The sequence below is a fragment of the Lemur catta genome, chromosome 3 (genome assembly GCF_020740605.2).
Source record: "Lemur catta isolate mLemCat1 chromosome 3, mLemCat1.pri, whole genome shotgun sequence".
Taxonomy (NCBI): Eukaryota; Metazoa; Chordata; class Mammalia; order Primates; family Lemuridae; genus Lemur; species Lemur catta.
Genome location: NC_059130.1, coordinates 17697348 through 17724156, shown reverse-complemented (window position 1 = coordinate 17724156; position 26809 = coordinate 17697348). Strand labels below are relative to the sequence as shown.

The window sequence follows — 26809 nt, the reverse complement described above, 5'->3', positions numbered from 1 at the left end:
GGCTGAGACAGAAGAATTGCTTAAGCCTGGGAGTCTGAGGTTGCTGTGAGCTAGGCTGACGCCACTGCACTCTAGCCAGGGCAACAGCGTGAGACCCTGTCTCAAAAAAAAAAAAAAAAAAAAGTTTCTAGAGCTACTAAAATTTACATTTACAAAATAGTTGATAAACATATTACTCCTCTGGACTGTACAAGAAGGGAAACAGGGACCACTGATAAAACATGGTATATGATATTAATCAGACTTGGCTTCTTTCTCTCCTGCTTCATCAGAAGCTAGACTTTTGGTTGTAGTTCCTCTGGTTTCTGCAGGTAAATCTTTAGTTTCTTGGTTAGCCACTTCTGCCTGTTTTCCCTTTGCTCCCCTTTTCACTTTTGTTTGCATTTTTTTGTATGAAGATTTATCCTTTCCTGCTGCCTTTTTTGGCTTCGTTTCTACTTCTGCAGGAACATGTTTAGCTGACAACCACGCTGATCTCCTCTTGGGCTCTTCCTTCACTGCCCCTTTGGCTGAGCTGACCTTCTTCCCGGGCGTGTTGGCCATGAAGAGGATGTGTGCCGGGTGCCAAAAAGCTGGGCTGTCTGGCCACTTGGCTGTCTCTTTGCCCTGCATTATTGAATTCTGAGAATATTTTGGAATATCCAAAGGATTTTTAGCTGAAGATCTAAGACTTAAAAACTATTATCATTTGGCCAAATGCAAGCCGATTTCAAAATGTCGAGAGTTCTAGAACATGCTACTTTGATCTATCACAAAAGCTGATGTTAAATACTGTGTAATTACAAAAGTACTAGGTTCTGAACAAACCTTGACAAGACAAAATTGCTGATTTACTTTCATGTAACATATACATTTCAATTTTTAATATCACATTTTTTATTATTAATCTGGAAATATTCACTGAGATTCTACTATTTTCTTGGCATTAGGAATACAAAGGGTATAAGACATGACCCTGATCATAAATCTCATCAACTGAATGCTGAGACCTCAGCAAAATGAGTGGGTGAGGAAAGGAAGCAAGCCAGAAAAACTGTTGGGGTGAGGGAGCTAATTAAGCTATCATAGTTAATGTCAACTCCAAAGAGAAACAATATAGTGAAGGGGAGTATAATCGCTAGGAATTGTTACTTATTTTATATTCATGGCTATTTCATTGGCTAGTAGTCCCAGAATAACATTAAATAATAGGGGGAGGTTAAAATTAAATTAGTTAAAATCTAATTTTTATAGGAAAATAGGAATGATTCTGGTGTTCCACTACTAAGCATGATGCTGAAGATTGGAGATATTGATTTTTTAATTGCTTGAAGAAAGAATTCATTGATTTCTATTTTCATAAGAATTTTTTTCAGAAAGAATGTTGAATTCTATCAGTTGCATATATTTACACTTATGGAATGATCATGGATTTTCTCTTTTGGCTTATTAATGCAGTCATATTATTGGGTTCTTTTTTTTTTTTCTTTTTTCTTTAGAGACAGGATCTTGCTCTGTTGTCCAGGCTGGAGTGTAGTGGTACACAACACAGCTCACTGCAGCCTCAATCTCCTGGGCTCAAGCGATCCTTCTTCATTAGCCTCCCAAGTAGCTGGGACTACAGGCTCATGTCAGCACACAGCTAATTTTCATTTTTTGTAGATATGAGGTCTCGCTATGTTGCCCAGGATGGTCTCAAACTCCTGGGCTCAAGTAATCCTCCTGCCTCAGCCTCCCAAAATGCTGAGATTAAAGGTGTGAACTACCACACCCAGCCAGGATGTTCTTTTAATGTGCTCCTGGAGTAAGTGTGCTAATATTTTATTTTGGATCCAGCAAATGTCAATACTCAAATTTAGCCCAGTAGCAGTGCCATGGTTCCAGACAGCTGGGTTGTTTGGAGTGTGTCCTCAACCAGTAAATGAGAACATACGAACATGGCTCAACGCCTCACAGGGGAAACTAGTGAAAGCTGGTCATGGGGGACTTCTACTTCCAAGAAGATCTAGTATACATACTTTGCCCTATTTCTCCCATAAAGTGCAACTAGAAATCCTGGACATTGCATATATAAAAAAAAAAGAAAGAAAGAAAAGAAAACTCTGAGGAGTGGAGAGAAGAAGGCAGACCAGTTAGGGCACTTAGGACCTGAGGAACAACATTGTGGCGAGTTCCCTGGGTTTTCTTTTGCTTCACATATCCCAAACTTGGTACTAAAAATACCAACCACCGAGAAATGCCAACAGTGTAGACAAAAAAGGCCCAACAAAAGCCTGCTCTCTCTAGCCAAAGAACCAGGAAAGGGGTAGCTTATCAAGACAAAATACTTTAAGACAATAATTGCTCTACTCCAGTCATCATCAAAGAAAAAGCTGGTAGCCTGGTCTTCCACCTGGCATTAACATGACACCCTAATGCCTCCCCACTGAAGTAATATCAGAAGAGAATAAGGAGTTTACCACCATCCAGTGGTAATGAGGCCACCCCTACCACAGTGTCAGTGGAGACCACATGGGGAGCTTCCCTCACAGTGTCTTCCCTTGAATGTCAACAGAGGCAAAGTGAGGAACCTGGTGGAAGTAGAGTCTACCTGGTAGTAATGAGGCAGCACCCCCAACGCCTTTCCCTGCCAGAGCAGTATCAAAAAGCCCCAGCAAAAAAGAGAAGCTTTAACTAAGATCCAAAGTCTCATAAAAATGTGAAAATATCAGGCTTCAGTTGAAAATCACTTTACCACACCAAGAACCAGGAAGATCTCAAACTGAATTTAAGAAAAAGACAATAGGTGACAATGATGAGATGACAGATATCAGAATTATCTGATAAGGATTTTAAAAGCAGCCATGATAAAAATGCTTCAATGACTAATTAAAAATATGCTTAAAACAATTAAAAAAATAGAAAATCAATTGTCCGCATCTATGAAGGTTTACTTCTAGGCTCTTAATTTTATTCCATTGATCTGTAGTCTATACCATGCCAGTACCACACTGTTTTGATCCCTGTAGCTTTTTAGTAATTTTTGAAATCAGGAAGTGTTAGTCCTCCAACTTTGCTCTTCTTTCTCAAGACTGTTTTGGCTATTCAGTGTCCCTTGGGATTTCATGAATTTTTAGGATGGATTTTTCTATTTCCATAAAAATGGCATTGGGCTTTTGGTAAGGATTGCATTGAACCTATGGATCACTTTGGATAGTATTGTTATCTTAACAATATATCTTCCAGTCCTTAGATATGGAATGTCTATTTATGTCTTGTTTAATTTCTTTTAGCAATGCTTAATAGTTTTTAGCATATAGGACTTTTGCTTCCTTGGTTAAATTTATTCCTAAGTATCCTATTTTTTTTATGCCGTTATAGATTGAACTGCTTCCTTAATGTTCTTTACAGATTGTTCATTGCTAGTGTGTAGAAATGCATCTGGATTTTGTGTTTTGATTTTATATCTTGCAACTTTGTTGACTTATTAGCTCCAGGAGGTTTTTTTCGGTTTTGTTTGTTTGTTTGTTTGTTTTGTCTTGTTTGTGGAATCCTTCTATATATCATGTCATTTGAGTATCTGAATATAGAGATAATTTTACTTCCTCTTTTCCAATTTATCCAAATTTATCCTTTTCCCCCCACTTTCCTAATCACTTGGGCTAGAACTTCAGTACTATGTTGAATAGAAAATGTCAATGTTGGCATCCTTGTCTTGTTCCCGATCTTAGGGGAAAAACTAAGTCAGTCTTTCACCACTAAGTATGACATTAGATGTGGGTTTTCATAAATAGCCTTTATCATGGTGAGAAAATTTCCTTACATTCCTAGTTTATTAAGTGTTTTTATCATGAATTTCATTAAATGCTTTTTCTATGTCATTTGAGATGATCATGTGGAATTTTTTCCCTTCATTTTATTAATGTGGTAAATTGTATTGGTTTTTGGATATGAACTATCCTTACATTCTAGGAATAAATCTCAGTTGGTCATGGTGTATAATCCTTAATATAATATGCATCCCAATTCAGTTTGCTAAGCATTTTGTTGAGGATTTTTACATCAATATTCATAAAGGATACTGGTTTGTAGTTTTCTTACAGTGTCTTTGTCTGGTTTTGGTATCAGGGTAATGCTGGTCTCAAGAGAATGAATTAGAAAGTGTTCCCTCCTATGCAACTTTTTGAAAGAATTGTGGAGGACTGGTGTCAATTCTTCTTTAAATGTTTGGTAGAATTCACCAGAGAGGGCATCTGTTCCTGGGTTTTTCTTTGTTGGGAGATTTTTGATTACTGATTCAATAGCTTTACCAGTTAAAGGTCTATTCAGATTTTCTATTTCTTCCTTCATCAGTTTTAGTAGACTGTGTGTCTCTAGGAATTTGTCGATTTCATCTAATTTGTTGGCATATAATTTCTCATAGTGTTCTCTTATAATTATTGTTTTATTTTATTTTTTGAGACCAGTTCTCACTGTGGCTCCCAGGCTAGAGTGCAGTGGTGTCATCGTATTTATTGGCTCACTGCAATCTCAAACTCCTTGGCTAACGTGATCCTCCTGCCTCAGCTTTCTGAGTAGCTGGGACTACAGGTGTGCACCACCATGCCTGGCTAATTTTTCTATGTTTTTGTAGAGACAGGGTCTCACTCGTGCTCAGGCTGGTCTTGAACTCCTGGCCTCAAGCAATCCTCCTGCCTTGGCCTCCCAAAGTGCTAGGATTACAGGCATAAGCCACCATACCCAGCCTCTTATATTTTTATATCTATAAAATTGGTAGTAATGTCCACACTTTCATCTCTGACATTAGTAATTTGAGTCTTCCTTTTTTCCTTAGTCAATCTAGCTAAAGTTTTGTCAGTTTTGTTGATCTTTTCAAAGAACAAACTGTTAGTTTTGTACAGTTTCTCTATTTTTTTCTAGTCTATTTCATTTATATCCACGCTAATCTTTAGTATTTCCTTCCTTCTGCTAGCTTTGGGATTGGTTTTTTTCCAGTTGCTTAATGTGTAAAGTTAGGTTATTGATTTGGGATCTTTCTTCTTTCTTAATGTATGCATTTACAGCTGTAAATTTTCCTCAGTACTGTTTTCATTGTTATCTCATAAGTTTTGTTTTGTTGAGTCTTAGTTTTCATTTGTTTCAGGTATTTTCTAATTTCCCTTGTAATTTTTCTCTTTGACCCACTGGTTATTTAAGAGTGTGTTGTTTAATTTCCACATATTTGTTCATTTTCAAGTTTTCTTTATGTTACTGATTTCTAGTTTTATTCCACTGTAATTTGGAAAGGTATTTTGTATGACTTCAATCTTTTAAAGTTTATTAATACTTGTTTGTGGCCTAACATATAGTCTATCCTGAAGAATGTTCCATGTGTACTTGAGAAGAATGTGTATTCTGCTGTTGTTAGGTGGAGTGTTCTATATAAGTCTGTTAGGTCTACTTGGTTTATCTAAGTGTTTTTCAAGTGCTCTACTTCCTTATTGATCTTCTGTCTTGTTTTCTATCCATTATTGAAAGTGAGATATGAAAGTGTCTGTATTAGATTTCTAGGGCTGCTGTAACAAGTACTACAACCTGGGGTATCTTAAAACAACAGAAAATTATTTTCTTACAGTTCTGGAGGCTAGAAGTCTGAAGTCAAGATTTTAGCACAGCCATGCTGTCTCTGACAATCTAGAAGAAGAATCTTCCTTGCCTTTTCCTTGTTTCTGTGTTTGTTGGAAATCCTTGGCATTCATTGGCTTGTAGATACATTACTCCAATCTCTACCTCTGTCAACACATGGTGTTCTTCCTGTGAGTCTCTTTTCTTTTGAGGTCACAAATTATTGTATTAGGGCCCACTTAATCCATAATGACATCTTAACTAATTATATCCATAAGGACCCTATTTTCCAAATAAGGTCACATTCACAGATATCAGGGGTTACATTTCAACATACCTTTTAGAGAGACAAAATTAAACTCCTACAGGTGGTATCTTAAAATTGAAATGATATTTTGGTTGCATTTCAACTTATCTGAAATCAGGATATATCTTACAATATGGTATCTTAAGATTCCATGAACCAGACTGGGCCCAGTGGCTCATGCCTATAATCCTAGCACTTTGGAAAGCTGAGACAGGAGGATTTCTTGAGGCCAGGAGTTCAAGACCAGCCTGAGCAACATAAGCAAGACCCTATCTTTACAAAAAACTTTTTTAAAAAAATTAGCTGGGAGTGGTGGTATGTTTCTGTAGTCCCAGCTACTCTGGAGGCTGAGGCAGAAGGATGCTTGAGTCTAGGAGTTTGAGGCCATAGTGAGCTATGATCATGCCACTGCACTGTAGCCCAGGTGACAGAGTAAGACCCTATCTCAGGAAAATATTCCATGAACTACAGTAACAAGTTTTATAATGTGATAATTGCTGTAAAAAAATAATAAAGATTGAGAGTAGCTGGGCAGAGACTGAAATGGGATTATAGGTTGCGGGGTCAGGAAAGGTTTTCTTATGCTGATGGCAGTTAAGCAGAGATCTAATTACTTAGAGAGAGCCAGCCATGCAAAATCGGGAACAAAAGTAAATCAATTGGAGGGAATAGTAAGTATAAAAGCCTTGAATTGGAAATGAGTTTGGCATGCTAAAAGAATGGCAAGAAAACCAATGTGCCTAGACTGGGAAGAAAAAAGTAGAAAAAGCAGAACAAGATGAGAGAGGTACAGGGATGTAATAAGCACCTATTAACTTTAGGGTTGAGATACTGAAATATCTGAAGGCAGAGTCTTCTTGAGACTGAAGTTACTCCCCAAGAACATTTAAAAACTATCATATTTCGGCCGGGCACGGTGGCTCACGCCTGTAATCCTAGCACTCTGGGAGGCCGAGGCGGGTGGATCATTTGAGCTCAGGAGTTTGAGACCAGCCTGAGCAAGAGTGAGACCCTGTCTCTACTAAAAAAAAAAAAAAAAAAAAAAAAAAAGAAAGAAATTATATGGACAGCTAAAAATATAGAAAAAATTAGCTGGGCATGGTGGTGCATGCCTGTAGTCCCAGCTACTCGGGAGGCTGAGGCAGTAGGATTGCTTGAGCCCAGGAGTTTGAGGTTGCTGTGAGCTAGGCTGACGCCACGGCACTCTAACCCAGGCAACAGAGTGAGATTTGTCTCAAAACAAAACAAAACAAAACAAAAAAGCTCTCATATTTGAAAAGATGAAGCTATAAGCAAATCCTTTCTAGTTTTTATAACACTATTGGTCTTTTTTTTTTTTTTTGAGACAGAGTCTCCCTGTCTCCTGGGCTAGAGTGCAGTGGCATCATCATAGCTCACTGCAACCCCAAACTCCTGGGCTCAAGTGATCCTCCTGCCTCAGCTTTCTGAGTAGCTGAGACTACAGGTGCACACACCACATCTGGCTAATTTTTCTATTTTTTGTAGAGACAGGGTCTTGTTTTTGCTCAGGCCATTCTTGAACTCCTGGCCTCAAGCAATTCTCCTGTCTTGGCCTCCTAGAGTGCTAAGATTAGTGAGCCACCTCGCCTGGCCACTATTAATCTTTTATTCTGGTCTTTTGATATCAGTATACGAACAAGTCTTGCTTGGTTCAATATTTTGGAAGCTCATCTAACCCTTTCATGAATTATTTTTATTAATAAACTTTTTTTGTTTTTATCATTTTTTCCCACTACTTGTATAATTGTTTAACTTTCATGAATTATTTAAAATTTTTATGTTTTCTGAAAAATTACTTCCTAGCCTTCTAAATATTAAAATATCTCATCGACATTGTTTCACTAAAAACCAATCTCTGACTTATTTCTCTTGAAGAGTCAAGCAAAGCATTCAGTTTCTGAGCAAAATCACACCCTACAAGCAGACTCTTATTCTCCTAATTTACCAAAAAGGTGAGTACATATTTACATATCTAAATGTTGACTAATTATGTCTGTGAAAGGAATCTCACGTTTACACTTCATTGGGATGCTAGGAAGAGGACTTTTTGGGGTATGGTATCATCATTACTCTTTCTTTTTGTTTTAGTGCCATAAAAGAAGCAAAAATGATGAACCAACAGAGCAAGCAAAGGACAAAGGTGGAAAATACAGAAGTTTCTTCCTTTGACTTTAGGACTTCTGAAATAAGTACAAAGGAAGGGTTAAATTTGCACCCTGCTAAACTGAGCACTTCTTTTGACTTTCTGGAGCTAAATTATGGTTGTAACAAAAATGTTGACACAACAATGAAATGGCAGACAAAGGCATTTCCAATAGTTGGGGAACCTCTTAAGAAGCATCAAAGTTTGGACTTGAGCTCTATTTTGTCCGGGGCATGTCCTAATTCTAAACCTGTAAATGCAGAAGGAAGATATTTTAATTCAAAGGAGCCAATAATACGGACAAAATCAACTCCCTTTGAATTGATACAGCAGGGAGAAACCAAGGAGTTGGACATCAAGGAAAATTTTTCTTATTTGGAATCTCAATCACATGATTCTTGTCTTGTGAAACTGCAGGCTCAAAAAATGAGGCATGTTTCTTCAGCAGAGCTGAGTTATTCACTGCCATATGACTCTAAGAACCAAATGTGTAACGCCCCTAATGTAAAGCAGAATGAGTCTAGTGATTTTAGTGTATGTTCTTACATGGATTTAGTAGAAGATCCTTATTTTTCATCATTGCCTCCAAGTAGTGCTAGTTCGAAGATGTCTCTTGATTTAGCTGAGAAGCAAGATGGAACTGTTTTTCCTTGTTCTTTGTTGCCAACATCTTCTACAACCCTCCTTTCTTATTACAATTCACATGATTCTTTAGCACAGAATCCTCCATCCAATTTTCCCTCCCTACTGAACCAAGGGACAGCTGTAGTGGGTAAGTTAATTTTTTAAAGTTTATATAGAATTTTATATAATTTCCTACATTTGGCTTCGTCTTACTCTCCCCTTCTCCTCTGTTTCTTTCTCTTTCTTTTCCTTCTCATCCTCAAAGAAGTAAATCCCAGGAGTGTTTTAATGATGTATTAAGTTGAAAATAGAAACATCAAACATGTAATATTCCATGAAACAGGTAGCAGTGGAGGCAGTCAGATCTGGTACAGGATCTGTGCTAGCAAGAGTGCTTCTAAAGAAGGCAATCCTCACTTCCAGAAACGTATGTCAAAGGCCCATGATTTACCCTTAACATATAGAAGCAGCTTCCAAAAGAACAGCAGAAAAAACTTGATCAATAGCACCACATGGTCACTCACAATTTTTGTTGCACAATCATGTGACTATAATGAGTTGAACATATTGCTAAAAACTGAGTCCTCTTCCTGCAGGAGTAAGAAGGGGAAGACCTGATTTCCTGCCCTTTTATAATAATTTAGATGAGAATATGTGTTTGGTATTTTGTGTAAAATTTTTATCTTATATACAGGTTTACTTTCCAATTGTATCTATTTTATAATTCTATATTTTTTCATATTATGTATATTGTTTTGTTTTACTGAGTAGTTTGAAAGTAGAAGTAAATATCCTGTTATAGATGATTATAATAATTTGATATGGAAGATGAGAGAAAGCAACGAGCAAGTTTAACTCTCTTACGCATATTATCAAATAATTTATAAAGCACATTTTACCTAGAGAGACAGTAGAGAAAACTTTTGTTCTACAACATTATTTATTGTACAGAGTTTCCTAATAGATGTATACAACATTATTTATTGTACAGAGTTTCCTAATAGATGTATACATCATTTGTAGCTTTGTTGCAAAAATATTTTATCTGGATCTAGGGAGTTCCTTCCCAATTAGATTATTTTATGCATTTTAATCTTGTTTTACAACTTAAAGGTACTTTCTTTTTCTAGATACCATGAATACCTCAGACTTCTCTTGAGTGTCAACATAAAAAACAAATCATTTTCAGGGATTGTAGCAACATTGACATGTGTGCCCTCTGGTGGCAGTTTCTTAAAATAACTCTTCAAATTTTCTATACAACTTCTCCATGTTTCTATAGAAATATAGAAAACTGTGTTATACCATTGTATTATAAAAAGGAAAAACACCCATATTCTTGGATTCTGTGTGAAATTAAGAAGAGATACTAAAATCTTTATGATTTTACCTACTATATAACTGAATCTTTGGCATGTCAAAAGTGCTTTATAATACTTCATTATATATTCTATGTGAAACAAAAGGAAAGAATTCTGTAGAAAACAGCCCAAGCTTCTTAAATTTATATTGTTTTGTGTTAACTAATACTCAGTTGCTCAATCAAAATACTTTTGGGCTTTTAACACATTGTCACACTAGAAAAAAAACTTTTTCCTTGGGGCCATAGTGTTTTATTATGAAAATGGAATAAAAACTTCGAAAACAAAATGATCCTTTCTAATTTAATAAAAAATTTGTAATTTTTTATTGTTTTTTGTGCGTGAGTTATATGCAACTTGAAACATACTTCACATGGCTCCCAAGGTGAAGAGATATGTCAGTTACATATGCTTCACGAGGTCCAGGGCTCAAAACTAGTGTGAGTTAAATACAACTCACATGGCAGTTAATGCGTTAAAACAAATAATTAAGATTGAAGAATAAGCAACCACCTCCTGGGTCTGCACCTTAAGACAAGATAATTTATTTTGCCTTTTCCTCGAGTGAACAAATACCATACCAATTTAATGGTGCTTTAATGAAATTTAAATATAAATTCTGGGCCAGGCATGGTGGCTCACACCTGTAATCCTAGCACCCTGGGAGGTTGAGGCAGGAGGATCCCTTGAGTCTAGGAGTTTGAGGCTGTTGTGAGCTAGGTTGATGCCATGGCACTCTAGCCCAGGCAACAGAGCAAGACTCTGTTTCAATAAAAAGAAAATATATATATATATATATAAATTCTGTTACATTTATATTTAATATGAGATTAGAATATAAGAATTTCCTTTGGATTGTTCTAATTAACAACTGTCGTTATATTTCTGACATTTTGGATAGCAACTCCTCCAAAGATAGATGATGAAATTCCCCCTCCACTTCCTGAACGGACACCTGAATCATTTATTGTGGTAGAGGAAGCTGGTGAGTAGAGTTTAAGTATAATATAAGGTGTGTATTAACTAGATTACTTCTCAGGTTCTTTCAATGCTTTATGTGCTATTTGCTGAGCAACATTTGATTTCTAAAAGAATACCACTCCTAAGAATTAGATCATATTCACTTTCTTCCAGGAGAATTCTCACCAAATGTTCCCAAATCCTCGTCCTCACCTGTCAAGGTAAAAATTGGAACATCACTAGAATGGAGTGGAACACCTGAACCAAAGATACTTGACGACTCTGTGAGACTTAGACCAAGCAAGGTCAATAACTTTTTTTTTGACTCTACTCACTTGGATTCAACAGAGTAAAGTTCTACTCTTTGCATTTTTAACACCTATCATTCAATAAATATTAAGCAAATACTAAACATAAAACAATGTGCTAGAGGATGTGGGGGATAAAAAAGATGTATAAGACAAAACTCTTGCCCATAAGAAACTTATAGTCTAGTAGTGGAGATAAAGGATGTGTACCTGAGTCTTTATTTTTGCCTATATTTATTATAACAAGGCAAATATGATCAATGCCATATGAGGGATAAAGAGATTCAGAAGTGTGGGAGATCATAAGTTGGAAGTGATCAAGGAAGATTTAGTGAAACAGAAAACATTTGAGCTGATTCTTGAAGGATAGTTAAGGCAAAAATAAATTTTTCATATGTTTGGTAGGCTTTATCATGTTAGCTGTGATAAAATTACAGAATAATTTTTTGAATGGTAGATGTGCATATTATTAACATAAATCTTTTGGGATAATGTTTCCTTCTTGTGGAAGAAAAATCTACATTTCAAATAATGTTATGCATTTCTATATGTTCTGTGAACCAATTATCTTAAAATTTCAGATATCAGCAAAGCAGATAAAACACATTTAAAAGTTCCTACAATTGCAATGTTGGTAGGCAAATATTCTCTACCTTTTAAATTACAATTTTAACGTACTAGTAATTATTATTATTGTTAATAATATGCATACATATAATGGCCTTTATTTATTTATTTTGAGATAGAGTCTTGCTCTGTTGCCCAGGCTAGAGTACAGTGGTATTATCATAGCTCACAGCAACCTCAAACACCTGGGCTCAAGTGATCCTCCTGTCTCAGCCTCCCAACTAGCTAGGATGACAGGTACAGGCCACCACACCTGCCTATTTTTTCCCCTTTTTTCTTGTAGAGCAAGAGTCTCATTATGTTTCCCAACTGGTCTTGAACTCCTGGGCTCAAGTGATCCTCTGGCCTCAGACTCCCAAAATGTTAGGATTACAGGCATGAGCCTAATGGTGTTTATCTTAACAACTCCGAGAGCAAAAAACTACCACTCTTTTTCCAATGTCATGAAATAACTTCAATTTCAACAATTTATCTCTAATTAAATTTTCAGGGAAATGTTTTACGTAGGAAAGAAATAAGTCAGAGGGGGAACAATTTAGGACTAATTACCATGGGATATAAAAACCACTGTAAGAGTTAAGGATGCCTTTTTGTAATTCAGCACACTTATGAATTAGGAAAAATAGAGTTTACATTTTGTAACTACCTCTATAGGACTATGAAATATAATTTCAAAAGTGCCATTTTCTGCTCTGAATTTGTATAATTTGTGTATATATTCTTTCACTTTCCTTTTCTTTTTTCTTTTAGAGTGTAAAATTCCGGAGTTCCAAATCAGGTAAAAATTTCTCTTGGCCTTAGATGACATTCAGCCCTAAAAATTTATATTCTAAGAATGGTCAATTAAATTTAGAGTGATTCACCTCAGGAGGTCCTTGGTTCTCACAATAGTTTCCGCTATTTATTGATTTACTTCCAGTTTTCCCAGACTAGGAATTTTGTTTTGTGAAAGGCAAGGAGAAGACAGATTTTAGAATTCTGCTCCTTAATATATAACCGTTTAAAAATTATTTCAGATAGGATCTTTTAAAATTTTGAATCATTTCCATTATATAGGTTTTACCATTGTTAACAGTGAGATTCTAGAAAATCATCTCTGGTCACTTAGTTCTTTAATTTGCTATTGCTTCTTCAGTACTTTCCTGAGATTCGTTTGTTTTATACATTGAATAACAACAACAGCTAACATGTATTGGGCATTTATTAGGTACTTTGCATACATTATCGCAGGTGGTAGCTGCCCTTAACATATTTATTCATATTGTATTATTCAAACTATAAATAGGTAATATAACATAGAGGTTAAGAAACATGGGCTTTGGGGTCAATAGGCTTTAATTTCAAATCCCCAGTCTACTAGGAATTATCAAAATACATAACGTTGGTTAAATTACATAATTTCTCTAGTGATCTATTTTTCTTATTTGTAAAAGGAGGAGAATGGAACCCCTTAGAAGATTTTTATGAGGATTATGTGAGATAATGCATATGAAGCTTTTAGTGCAGTGCTTGTCAAATAATAAGTCCTCATTAAATATTACCTATTATAATTTTTATTAGATAATCATTAATGAGCATTTACTAAGTAAGTTCTGTGTACCTTACACAGTGTTAGAATCATCAGGATATATAAGAGTACTACTTAATGCTTATATTGCCTGGCAATTTAGATTTAACGCAGTAAGTATTATGTATTGTGGGTTATTATCAGGGAAGTATTAAGATGAAATGGTATTTTAGAAAGATATCTGCCAGGATATCACTAACTAACAGCTTTAATTCTCAGAATATCTCCTAACACCAAACTGGAAGATGATAAACTATTAATACTTAAGAGTAGTTATCAAATATTTATTAAATGCTTACTGTCTGCCAGTTATTGAATTAGGTGCTAGAAATAAGTACTGTACTTTTGTACACTGCCCAGCATATAAGAAATAAACAAAAAAACTTATTTAAAGACAAATTCTAAGGCCCACAAAACTACAATGACCAATGACAGGTGAGACTTTAGTACTTAACTGCAGTTTTGTTTTTAGGCCTATATAAAAGGACTTAATATAATATATAATAATACTCAGCACTGTATGAGACATGTATGCCACTAGATCACCATGTGTATCTTTAGAAATTTACATTGTGGGAAAATAGCTCTGTTAATTAAGATTCTTTATTATGAAAAATTTCAAACATACATTTAAATCTACCATAATAGCATTATCATACCAATAAAATTAATAATTCCTTAATAGCATCTAATATCGAGACTGTGTTCAATTTCCTCCAATTGTCTCAGAAATGTTTTTTAACAGTTGGTTTATTTGAATCTAGATTCAATGTCTACACATTGCATTTGGTTTATATGTTTAAGTATTTTTAAATCTGTCTTTTAAAATCTGTAACAGTTCTCCTTTTTTATATATTCTCATGTCATTTATTTGTTGAAGAGAGTGGATCATTTGTCTTAAAGACTGCTTAACATTCTGGATTTGGCTAATTGTAACCTCATGGTTTCATTTAACATATTCCTCTATCCCCAGGATTTCATGTAAAATGGTAGTTAGATCTAGAAGCTTGACTTTTTCAGTTTCAATGTCTTTGGAAGAACACTTCTGAAGTGAGCTATAAGTTTTGGATGAATCATACACTCATTTGCTAATGAGATAGGAGAACAAAGTTCTAGAAGCTCCAGTCACCGTTCAGATAATTTTTTATTTGGTGATTAAGATTGATTAATTGAAAAAATTATAGAAAGCCAAAAAGAGTCATGACTTATGACTTTTTAATTGATGGATTTCTTTGCTTTGTTGTATACTTTTTTTAAATCACAGATCTACATCAAGATCGTTCTTCTTCTCCCCCACCTCCACTCCCAGAAAGAACTCTAGAGTCCTTCCTTCTTGCTGATGAAGATTGTAAGTAGCAGTATTTTCTCTCCAAAAAAAGTTACAAAAATGAGGAGGTTAAAAGATTAACAGTAAAGTAGGACCTAAATGGAAAAGGTACAAAGAATGATCAAATAAAAGAGTACATTTTAAAAGCCCATGATGTTCCCCAGAAATAATAGACAATTAAAAAATTAAAAATAAAAGCCCAGAATATATAGTAAAAAATAATGCCTAAAAAAGCCAAGCTAATGCCAGGCATGGTGGCTCATGCCTGTAATCCCAGCACTTCAGGAGGCTGAGGCAGGAGGATTACCTGAGGCCAGGAGATCATGATCAATCTAGGCAACATAGTGAGACCCCATCTTGACAAAAAATTTTTAAAAATTAGCTTCAGCCCAGGAGTTCCAGGTTACAGGGAGCTACAATTACACCACTGCACTCCAGCCTGGGCAACAGAGTGAGACCTTGTCTTCAAAAAAAGATAGAAAGAAAAAAAAAAAGCAAGCATTGCTGAATATATATCTATATACAACCCGGAGGCTTAAGAAGCTATGCCACAAAATTCTTTTTCTCCTTATTTTTTTTTTTAAAAGGTATCCAGGTCAAATCTGTAGAAACTTATTCTACTAGTTGTCCTGACACCATGGAAAATTCAACATCTTCAAAACAGACATCGAAGACTCCTGGAAAAAGTTTCACAAGGAGTAAGGTAAAGAAGATAGCTGGGTTCATTCACGTGGTAACAGCAAACACAACAAAATAAAACAAGAAGATGGGAGTTTTAGAAAACAAGCCAGGGATTTTCCATTTCTGATGGTTTCCCCTTCCCTAGGATTAAGAAGAAAAATTAGATTAAATATCTTTACTAAAACTGTTAATCTCACAACAATCAAAATTAATAGAAGGAAACCACAAAGGAGAAAAAATACAACTTAGTTAAGAACTTATTTCTCCCTAAGGTTAATTTATAAATTTGAAAGATGCCCAATAAAACTATCAACTTGTTTATTCCTGGAACTAGACAGTCTTGATTCCAAAGTTCATATGAGGTAAGGGAGGAGAAAGAGTAACCAGAAAACTGCAAATAAATAAATGAATACATAGATAAAAATAAAAGCAATGGAAGGAGGTTAGCCTTACCAGATATTAAAATATTGTAAAGCCTCAATAATTAAAATGGTATGATACTGGTGTATGAAAAGAAACATATACCAACAGAGGAAAAGGGAAAGTCTAGAAATATTTCCAAATATATGTAGGAATTTAGTGTACGATGAAGGTGGTATCTCAAATCAGTAGAAAGAGAGAGATGATTTAATAATTGTTGCTGGATCAAATAGATAACCACCTGGGAAAAAAGCAGGGTCTATACCTCACATCTACACCAGGATAAATTCTATAATGGCTAAAATATTGAAATGTTAACAAACAAACAAACAAACAAACAGCCCTAACTCATAGAAGTACTAAAAAAAACTTGGAAAGATTCTTTTATAACCTGGGAGTATGAATGACCTTTATAACAATGACTCAGGGCCGGGCGCGGTGGCTCACGCCTGTAATCCTAGCACTCTGGGAGGCCGAGGCGGGTGGATCGCTCAAGGTCAGGAGTTCGAGACCAGCCTGAGCGAGACCCCGTCTCTACTAAAAATAGAAATAAACTATCTGGACAACTAAAAATATATATAGAAAAAATTAGCCGGGCATGGTGGCACATGCCTGTAGTCCCAGCTACTCGGGAGGCTGAGGCAGTAGGATCGCTTAAGCCCAGGAGTTTGAGGTTGCTGTGAGCGAGGCTGACGCCACGGCACTCACTCTAGCCCGGGCAACAAAGTGACACTCTGTCTCAAAAAAAAAAAAAAAAAAAAAAAAACAATGACTCAAAATTCAGAAGTCATAAGAAAAGAGACATATAAATTCAACTAAATAAAAGCAAAAATTTCTGCATGGTGAAAAAAGAAAAATTCCCTTAAAAATCAAAAGACAGGCCAGGTGCCGTAGCTCACCCCAGTAATCCCAGCACTTTGAGAAGTGAAGGCAAGAGGACTGCTTGAGGCCAGGAGTTTGAGACTAGCCTGAGCAAGAGTGAGACCCTTGTCTCTACAAAAAAATAGAAAAATTAGCTGGGTGTGGTGGTGTGCTGTAATACCAGCTACTCATGGGGCTGAAGCAGGAGGATCGCTTGAGCCCAGGAGTTGGAGGTTGCAGTGAGCTATGATCATAACACTGCACTCTAGCCTGGGTGACAGACAGAGACCCTGTCTCAAAAAAAAAAAAAAGAGACAAAAAACAAAGTGGAAAAGAAACCTGCAACTAACATCATAGAAAAGAGGTTATTTCATGGCCGGGCACGGTGGCTCACGCCTGTAATCCTAGCACTCTGGAAGGCTAAGGCAGGCGGATCGTTTGAGCTCAGAAGTTCGAGACCAGCCCGAGCAAGAGCGAGACCCTGTCTCTACTAAACATAGAAAGAAATTATACGGACAGCTAAAAATATATATAGAAAAATTATCCAGGCATGGTGGCGCATGCCTGTAGTCCCAGCTACTCGGGAGGCTGAGGCAGGAGGATTGCCTGAGCCCAGGAGTCTGAGGTTGCTGTGAGCAAGGTTGACGCCATGGCACTCTAGCCCGGGCAACAGAGTGAGACTCTGTCTCAAAAAAAAAAAAAAAAAAAAGAAAAGAGGTTATTTCTTTAACATACATAGAGCTCTTAGAAAGTCAGAGAAAATAATAACCTTAAAATAAAAATGGGCAAAAATATATGATCAGAGTTCACGTATTTCAAAGAGTTCATGATCATGTAGTTCAAAGAAAATAAATGAGTGTTGTCTGCCCTTTAAACATTTGATATGTTCAACCTCATTCATAGTAAGAGAAATACAAATTAAAACCACAATGACATATTGTTTTTCATCTACCAGAATGGCAAGTTCCAAAAGTTTGAGTATGCTCTCTGTTAGGGAGACTATGGGGAAATAAACACACTCCTATGTTGTTGGAGGGAATGTCAAATGGTACAACTTCTATGGAGGGCAATTTAGCAATATCAAAATTACAAATGTAGGAGGTGCCCGCGGTCTGAAGTCAGAAGAGGCAGGAATCGCAGGTGCTTCCAGCTATCAAGGCAGTGACTCTGCATTGTCCACCCTCCTCTGCTCACTCCTGCCTACTGCCACCAGCAAGAGATATCATGCCTAAGGATCAGGAGAGTCCACAATGCAGACATGATCAGCGCATTCAGACCCAGAGTGAGACCCAGAGTGAGACCCTGGAAATAGCCCAGGTGTCCAAGGCTGTGGAGGAGACCTCTCCCTCCTCCCCCAATCCGCTCATGCCAGGCAACCTGAAGGAGGCTCCTGCTGCTAAGATGCTGAGCACTCCTGAGGGTCCTCAGGATTCCTGCTCCTCTGCCATTGCTGTCGCAGCCACCTCATCAAGCAAACCTGATGAGGGCTCCAGTAACGAAGAAGAGGAAAAAAGTCCAAGCACCTCACAGGCTACAGCAGCCCCCAAGAATGCGCCCATCGATGCTGTTGATGAGAAAGTGGCTCTTCTGGTCAATTTCATGCTGTTCAAATATCAAATGAAAGAGCCAATAACAAAGGCAGAGATGTTGAAGATTATCATGCCAGATGATGAAGAGCACTTCCTTGAGCCTTCCCTGAGCACCTCCCGAGAGCCTCTCTGCACATGGAGGTAATCTTCTGCCTTGATGTGAAGGAAGTAGACCCCACCAGCCACCGCTATGGCTTCTTCATCAAGCTGGGCCTCACCTATGATGGGATGCTGAGTGGTGAAAAGGGGGTGCCCAAGACCAGCCTCCTGATCCTGATCCTGGGAGCAATCTTCATGAGGGGCAACCGTGCCACTGAAGAGCAAGTCTGGGAAGTGCTCAGTGTGATGCGGCTATATTCGGGGAGGAAGCACTTGGTCTTTGGAGAGCCCAGGGAGTTCATCACCAAAGAGCTGGTGAAGGGAAAGTATCTGGAGTATCGCCAGGTGCCCAACAGTGATCCTGCACAGTATGAGTTCTTGTGGGGCCCAAGAGCCCATGCTGAAACCATGAAGATGAAACTCCTGGAGTTTCTGGCCAAGGTTCATGGGACTGACCCAAGTTCTTTCCCTTCTCAGTATGAGGAGGCTCTACGAGATGAAGCAGAGAGAGCTCAAGCGAGAGGTTCAGTTAGTGCTGGCTTTACTCCCACGGCCACTGCGAGTTCCAGTGCCATGTCTGGCAGCTCCTCCCACACCTAGTGAAGTCAGGGATAGATTCTTCATCCCTTTGAAGAGGGCAATTAGTGTTCAAGGAACGCAGGCCCAGGGTGGAGCTGGAGGGAATCATCTATGTGTTCCTATTTGTATGTGTAACTTTACAAGTTGTTCTTTTATTTTTGATGCGTGTGTTATATGAATGTTACTTCTTTTAATAGAGCATCAATTATCTTCAAAATCTTCGAGTTTCAAATGATTTTGATCCCACATCTAATGCTGTTCATGAGGTTCGATAATAAGAACTCCTCTTCTGTAAAACATAGTGTAAAACCATCCATTTTATTTTGTGATCTGGTATAAGATAACATGGCATTTCTATAGGCATTTCCTCTGAAAGATGGAGGAATTCAGCTTTAGAAGAGTTGGGCTCAACAGTGAGAACTAGAAAAAAAAAAACAAAGATCTCAATTGTATTCAGTTCTTGTCTTTTATCTTTTTAGTCTTTTTTTCTGTAACATTCAATGATATTTGCATCCATTTGCTTAGCTCTTTCCATAGTGTATGAGAAATAAATCTTAATAAATTCTAAAAAAAAAAATTACAAATGTATATATCCTTTTATGCAACAATTTCACTAGAAGTGAAATTTATCCTACAAATATACTTGTACACATATGAAATGACATGTTTACCAGGTATTCACTGCAGCATTATTTATAAGAGCATATGGCTAGAAACAACATGAATGTTTATCATTAGGAGAACTGACTAAATAAGTCATAAACCATGGTATAGCCATACAATAGAATACCATGCAGCTAAAAAAACAATGATGACTCTCTCAATATATTTATATATAATTTATTAACTTTTGCTTAAAAGGGGAAAATATAATCTATATGTATATTTACTTACATATTCATAAGTAACTCAGGAAGGATACATAAGAAACTAACAGTGGTTAACTACAGGGGACGGGTTCTAAACTGGGTAGAGGAAGACAAGGATATGAGTATTTTTGCTAGGATTTTAAAAATTGTAAATAAATTATTTTTTAAAAAACCTAAAAATGTATTAAATATCTATTTATATAAGAGTACATTTCTGTTAGGTATTAGGAAAATAGAAATGTCATCAAGGACATCTATCTGCCCTTGAAAAGAGTATAGTTAATCTGTTGGAACAGTACACCTCTTTGAGAAACAACATGAAAATTGTCAAGAAGAATAAAATACCATAAAGCAGATTAAAAACAAGTATGCCGAGCAAGTGTGGAGTAAAGAAGAAATTTGTGTAGGTTCCTTGAAGAAATAAGTTAGAGATACCACCATAAAGAAGGCAGAGGACATGGGTTTGCTGAGAGAAGGGAGAAGAAAGTATCATGGCTAACAGTATGGAAGTGGGTCTTAGTAAATTCAGTGCAGAATAAAGAATACGAATGGTTATGTATCACAGCTATATTCTGAAGCCATTGTGGGTTCTGAAATGGTCCTAATAAAGGAAAGAAGTAGGAACGAACTTCATTTTTCTCCCTTGATGTTCTGATAGCATTATTTCTAAGTATATGGTGTGATACTCATATGGGTGGTAAAAATAGCAAGATAAAATCAAGTGGAGATTTTGCACTGAATTAAAAATGGCAAGATGGAAAAATAACTGCATTTCATGTCTACTTTTAAAGAAATTAACCCTTTTGACTTAAGTCTATGCTTCTACTTGATTAAAGTATTTTGGATTTCACAGGAAAAAACTAACATTTTCCCTTTCTTCATGTTTGTAGAGTTTGAAAATTTTGCAAAACATGAAAAAGAGTAAGTTTCTTTGTAATATGTTTCTTATATTACTTTCACAATTATGTATTTTTTCTTTATATATACACTCTGTAAAAAATTAACAACATTTTTCCCAAACACAGCCTCTCTAGTATCCTATGGGTCAGAACAATCACCCCTGAGCCCTATACATTGTGCTAGGCTGCACAATGCTAATGTTGGGCAGGGATTAGGGAGATGGAAAGTTTTCTATTTAACAGACAGAAATAATAATTAGTACAATGTTCCTACCCATCCTAAGATGCTGCCATACGTATGTGTTATTTAAAATTCCCAGCAGTCTAACCTCACGTGTATTTTCTTTGAAAATAGTCACAGCAAAGCATATTGTGAAACAAATGTGTTGAATTCATGAAATAAGCAAAGCATTGACATAAACATTTCCATTTTTACCAAGTATTATTAGCAATAAGTCTGTTGCTTACTATTTTTGCTATATTATAATGAAAATAAAGCCCATAGACTCCTGAAACTGTGAGAAATTATCTTAGAAATCCTTATTTACAAATATAAAATATATAAAACATGGTGCTACACTTTTTAAAATTTTGATTCATTTGGTCAATCATGAAGGACCAAATAGTTACTTGAAGTGATACTGGTGCTATAAGGAGGGACAAAGAGCATTGAGAAAATATGATTTAAGGTATAGCCTAAGAAGGTTTATAGTGGAATCTTACTTTTTCCTTTTGTGTTTTCACTCTATCTCCCTAGCCATAAACTCTAGATTCTTGAGCTAGTTTGCTATCATTGCCATCTTAGTTGATCTCTGAAATGAACTGATTTCTCATTCATGATGGCTGAAGTACGGTTGGAAAATATACCCTTTCTCCTAAATTTATTCAAAAGAGAATTTAAACATTTCAAAAGGAAATTATGATGGGAAACAGGAAATAAAATAGCCAAAAAGCAAAGAAATGAGTGATTAGAATAGCCAGCCAAAGATTGATTTGATCACTTTAGCTTATGAAACACTGTGTTCTTTCTCTAGCTCCAACTATGTCTGAAGATATCAAACAAAGAAATAGAAACTTCAGGTAGATTTAGATTGGCATAGTTTTGAGATATGGTAGGGCTCTCAGAGACAGTCTTATTCTAAGTAAATGCTTCCAGGTCATTCTTGGGATCTAAGCTGTGCTGTATTTCTATTTTTCAGTTACCTTGATCCTCTGGTCTTTTTCCCTTAAATGAAGAAGGACATTTGGCCCCCAAAATTGAACCTGAAGCTTTAGACTTATCTATCTGCCTGTACTTCACGTGTCTTCTGCGTCTTACAGATGGTTTACAACTCCAGAATTCCCTTTCTTCTCCCTGTAGCCTGAATCTCTTACAGATCTATAGTTAAAGCTGGTCCTACTTTTAATGAAATTAGGATTCTTCATCTGTTATTTTAAGCTAGCATCTAAGCCTAGTGTCTTTCATTCATTCAATTAATCAATCAATATTTGGTTAGTGCCTCCTGTGTGCCAGGCAAAGTGTGGGGAGAGTACTCCAGATAGTGGGGAAAAAATGTCTGCAGTGTGAGAATTGGGTGTGTTGTAGGAACTCAAAAGGAAGCCATCAGAGCTGCAGGGTAGTAAGTAAAGAGGAGACAAGAGTAAGGTGAGGCTGGAAAGATGAGGGAGGAGTAGTCAGATTCTTATGGGTCATGTTAAATAGTTTAGAGTTTATTCTAAGTGCAATGGGAAGCTATAAAAGGGTTTTAGGCAGAGATGTTACATGCCCCATTTTTTTTTTTAAGAAAAGATCATTCTAGCTGCTGTATGAAGAATGAATTATAGGGTGATAAGAGTGGAAGCTGTGAACTCTGATGCCTGGTGCCAACTTTTGGTGGGAAACTTTGGAATTGCTCAGAAATCCCTTAGTTGTAAAGTGACAGAAAACCCAACTTAAGCTGACTTAAGCAGAAAAGGAGAATTTATTGGCTTGTAACCAAGGGTTCAGATGATGGAATCAAAACCTAATCTCTCATTCCATCTCTCTCAGGTTTGTTTCACTCTGTGTTAGCTCACTTGTAGGCAAGCTTTTACCCTGTGAGTTGAGGCTTATGATGGAAAAAAACAGCTCTTTCCTGGTTGCTCAAGCAACAGTCTGATGACTATTGTTGATTGGGCCTGATTATCTTGGGTTAGTTCACTTGCCAATCCCTGAACCAATTATTGCCAGTATATTTAAAGTTCTGATTAGGCAGGATAATGTCATATCTAATATTTAACACTTGTTACATGTAGACACTGACCAATCAGCAATGAGGTAGAATCAGCTCCACTGGAAGTATGGGAACTGAAAATTGGGCAGGGATGGTTTCCTAAAGGAAAATTCAAGATCTATTATCAGAAGAGGGAATGAATGCTAGGCAGGCAGCATAAAAATATCTATGACAAGCCAATATGCAAAATAGCAGCTCCTTTTGATACATATGTACAGAATCTTTGCCTCTTTTATAAAAAAAATTTCCTTTTGGGACAATTGTTTTCTTTTTGAGGCATGTATACAACTCTCAGCTCAGTACAGAGATAGTGGTATCTCCTGAACTTCCTTACTTTCACCCATTTCACATTCACGTTTCTGTCTTCAGCGCCTAGCTCAATGCTTGGCACATAGTGGGTATTCAATAAATATGTATTTTAATTGGATTTGACTGAAATTCACTACGTAGTCTAGTGATTCATACTCAAGTAGCTCCTGGAAGAGAAACATGTTTCTTGAACCCTAGTATTAGGTGTGTATGTGCAAACACGTGTACGTAGTTCACACTGCATTCTGAAAACAGCATCAAAAAGAATATTTTCTAATTTCTCCCCATTTACATGCTCTTTGTTAGAAAGTTTATACAAATTTGGAATTACCTTTTATTTTTCATTGCAACATAGTACATGTAAAAAATGTGGAATTTCACTGGATTGTTTTCAAAACTGGGCAGAAATTGATACATGACTATATCAAAGTAGCTACCTGTAAATAACTAAAGTAGCAAAACAAAGCAGTATGACAATGATTTTGGGAGATTATGGGTCTAAATTAGAATCATCTATAATGCGGGAAAAAAGTAGGCTGGAAAGTGGAATGAAGAAAGATTGTGAGAGGAGAGTGTAAGAAAAATCACAAACTTGCCATGGATAAATTAATGTGGAGAACAAATGATTTAAAAATGTACTAAGAATGATCAGAGGGCAAAGTGAGATGAAGTCCAAACCCAAAATGTGAATCCCCAAAAAAGCTGATTCATAATATATATTTGATCTATCTTATTCCTTTGGCAATTTTCTTTAGGGTTGGGCTTTACTATACAATCTGCAAAGAAAAGAAACCTTTAAAACAACCACACATACATACAAATGAGAAGACTATAGTGTCAGTTCATTTATAAGCACCTATATTTTGTTACTATTTGACAGTGATATATTTATTTGGGAGTATTAATTACTGTGGAGGAAATGTTTAAGCTCAATAATTATGCAATCTCACAAACAGTAATCTGAGTTTGTCTTTAGTCTTTCCCTTACATTTTTTCTTTTGATTCCAGGTATCTGTAATTCTTCCCCACCAAGAAAGCATGCAGAATCTGTTCAGTCCAATAACTCCAGCTCCTTTCTTAATTTTGGTATGTGTGTTATTTTACAGCAGAGTTGTGAAAAATTATCTAAATTATTCATTTACAATATAACAGATACAAATGTAAATATGATTATGGTTGTATGTATCAGTCCTTATATTTTTTTCATGTAATTTATCTTTTTAATTTTAACCTCAGCTACCTTTTAACATCACACATAGAACTAAATTATCTAGCATATGCAAAAAATAAACCTAGGTAACCAAATTATTATGTTGGCATGTAGTAAATAAATATGACTAGCCAAATGAAGAAACTCAGATGCTGTGATATTCTGGCTCATATCTAAAGCAAAGTTATAAAAAACATACAAGTGTGATAAAAAGAATAGCAGCTGCTGCTGTCTAATCTTATATAACTCATTCAACAGTAGGAGATGAAGTACAATTCTGACAGCTTAAAGGAATTGCTTACCCAACTGCTCCTAACTGTAAGCTATAAACTTAAAATGACTATATTATTTTAAGCATTCTATTATTCTACGTGATATATATTCATGGTACTATTTAAAACAGTATCATATACAATCTAATTTTTTGTATGAAGTGCAGCAATTAGTAGTAGGATATTACTACTAAAAATTATTATTAACCAAAAAGCAGACTCTCTGACAGGGTCTGGGGGACCCCCAGGAGTTAGTCCGTGGACCACACTTTTGAGAATTGCTGCTTAGTAGTATTGTGGCCTATTTGTATTGTCAAAATTAGGTTGCTGCCACATTCAGATTGCAGGTGGCAAGAGAAGAGAAAAACATGGAGGAGGTATGGCCTCTTCTTCTGGTCTTAAGGCACTGGCCTGGAAGTGGCAACATCACTGTCAGCTCACATTCCCTTGAAGAGAACTTAGATATGTGCTCTAACTAAATTGCAAGACAGACTGGGAAATGTAATATTGCTGGGCAGACAGATATAATTGCCTAGATACATTTCTATTTGAGGAAGAAGCAAAGAAAGATTTTGGTGGATAGGTAGCAATCTCTGCCTCACCTGGGTTATGGTCCCCATGCCACCTTCACAAAATATTTAACTAGAATCTCCGGATCTGTTTCTTTAGCCATAAAATTTTCTTTGTAAGGTTTACAATGTTATAGTTAAGAAAAAGAAGTTATAATTTGTATGAAATCATTTAGCTAAAAACATTTACATAGAATATTATATAAACTGTAAAAAACTATTTTTTCATAGTTTTCTTGGAACACAAATGTTCTCTGCCTCCTTCTTTTCTCTCAGTGATACCACTTGAGTAATTCAAGGCCCACCCAGTTTTACAATAGTCTGTGATCTAATATGAGGATAAAATATTAGACAGCTGCCTCCATGTTGCTTCCTCTCAAATATGCCTAGATCTGAACATTTTATCTACTTAAAAACAACACATTTTTTTCATTGGCCCCTTTTTATAAAGAAGGCTCCTTTTAAAATATAAATTGTAAGGTCATATTATTCAAATAATAATTTTTTTCATTCATATTCATTGAATGAAAAAAAATTATGGTTCAGGTTTATTTTCCCGAGTTGTCCCATATGTAAAATAAGGTAGCTCCCAATTGTTCTAAACTATTGAGAATTGACTAATAGAAGAGACAATATAGGTATTCCTAAAATTTTAGATACTCAGTACCTACATGTGTCCTTACTTCTATTCCCACTCCATTTGGGTTATAATCAAGCTATCTGTACTGATGGGATGATTTTGACTATTACGTGAGACCATTTAACCTGAAGTATTCTTTCTATCTTCTTTCTCACCACTCAGAGGAATAAAATGTACATGAACTAAGCTGTATCACCTCTCCCTCAAATTTTTTTTTACCACCACCATTAACAAATTTAATTTTAGTGGTTTTTATAAAAAAAATCTTCTCTTCCCCTTCCTACTATCCTCTTCAGTTCTGGTACAGTTTTTTAGGTTCAGATTTAAGCAACATTTGAGTAGTTACTAGGTGTCAGGCATTGTACTCGATACTTTTAAAACAAATATCTCATTTGATCCTTATGTTCTTTAAGGTAGATAATATATTTTGTAAGATGAATGAAATTAAAGGTTTAGGAATATCTTTGAGTTTCCCATTCTCTGGTCTTCCTCTGTATTTCAAACCTTTCATTTCTTTATTTAAGCCCCTAAAGTTGCTAAGTGTAAGATACTGTGAAAATACACTGCCATCAAAGAAAAGTCCTATGTTGCCTAAGTCTGCACTCCCCAATCCCCGGGGCTACGGATCAGTATCGGTCTGTGGCCTGTTAGGGACTGGACTGCAGAGCTCCACCCACACCAACCCTGGGTCCGTAGAAAAATTGTCTTCCATGAAACCAGTCCCTGGTGCCAAAAAGGTTGGAGACTGCTGGC

General features: G+C 36.2%; 3 protein-coding genes across 6 annotated transcripts in view; 2 read left to right on the top strand and 1 right to left on the bottom strand.

The window, feature by feature from the left end:
- The window catches only part of PTPN22 (protein tyrosine phosphatase non-receptor type 22), a 58656-nt gene that overhangs the window by 30860 nt on the left and 987 nt on the right, over window positions 1-26809 (top strand). For 2 of the 4 annotated variants that reach the window (XM_045546849.1, XM_045546851.1), the window contains 9 exons: window positions 7766-7842; window positions 7979-8805; window positions 10920-11003; window positions 11153-11283; window positions 12664-12691; window positions 14745-14828; window positions 15395-15510; window positions 20796-20826; window positions 24374-24451. In XM_045546849.1, coding sequence (XP_045402805.1) covers window positions 7766-7842; window positions 7979-8805; window positions 10920-11003; window positions 11153-11283; window positions 12664-12691; window positions 14745-14828; window positions 15395-15510; window positions 20796-20826; window positions 24374-24451 — 1456 coding nt within the window. Of the gene's footprint in view, window positions 1-7765; window positions 7843-7978; window positions 8806-10919; window positions 11004-11152; window positions 11284-12663; window positions 12692-14744; window positions 14829-15394; window positions 15511-20795; window positions 20827-24373; window positions 24452-26809 lie in introns of those variants that run through there. The other 2 variants (XM_045546850.1, XM_045546852.1) reach the window with 2 other exon arrangements.
- LOC123634135 (non-histone chromosomal protein HMG-14-like) lies at window positions 235-612 on the bottom strand. Its single transcript, XM_045545461.1, has one exon. The coding sequence runs from the start codon at window positions 610-612 to the stop codon at window positions 235-237; it is 378 nt and encodes a 125-aa protein (XP_045401417.1).
- On the top strand, window positions 17439-19701 carry LOC123635066 (melanoma-associated antigen B16-like). Its single transcript, XM_045546853.1, is given in 2 exon segments — window positions 17439-18458; window positions 18461-19701. Coding segments are annotated over 2 exon segments (1062 nt in total). The 5' UTR covers window positions 17439-17993; the 3' UTR covers window positions 19058-19701.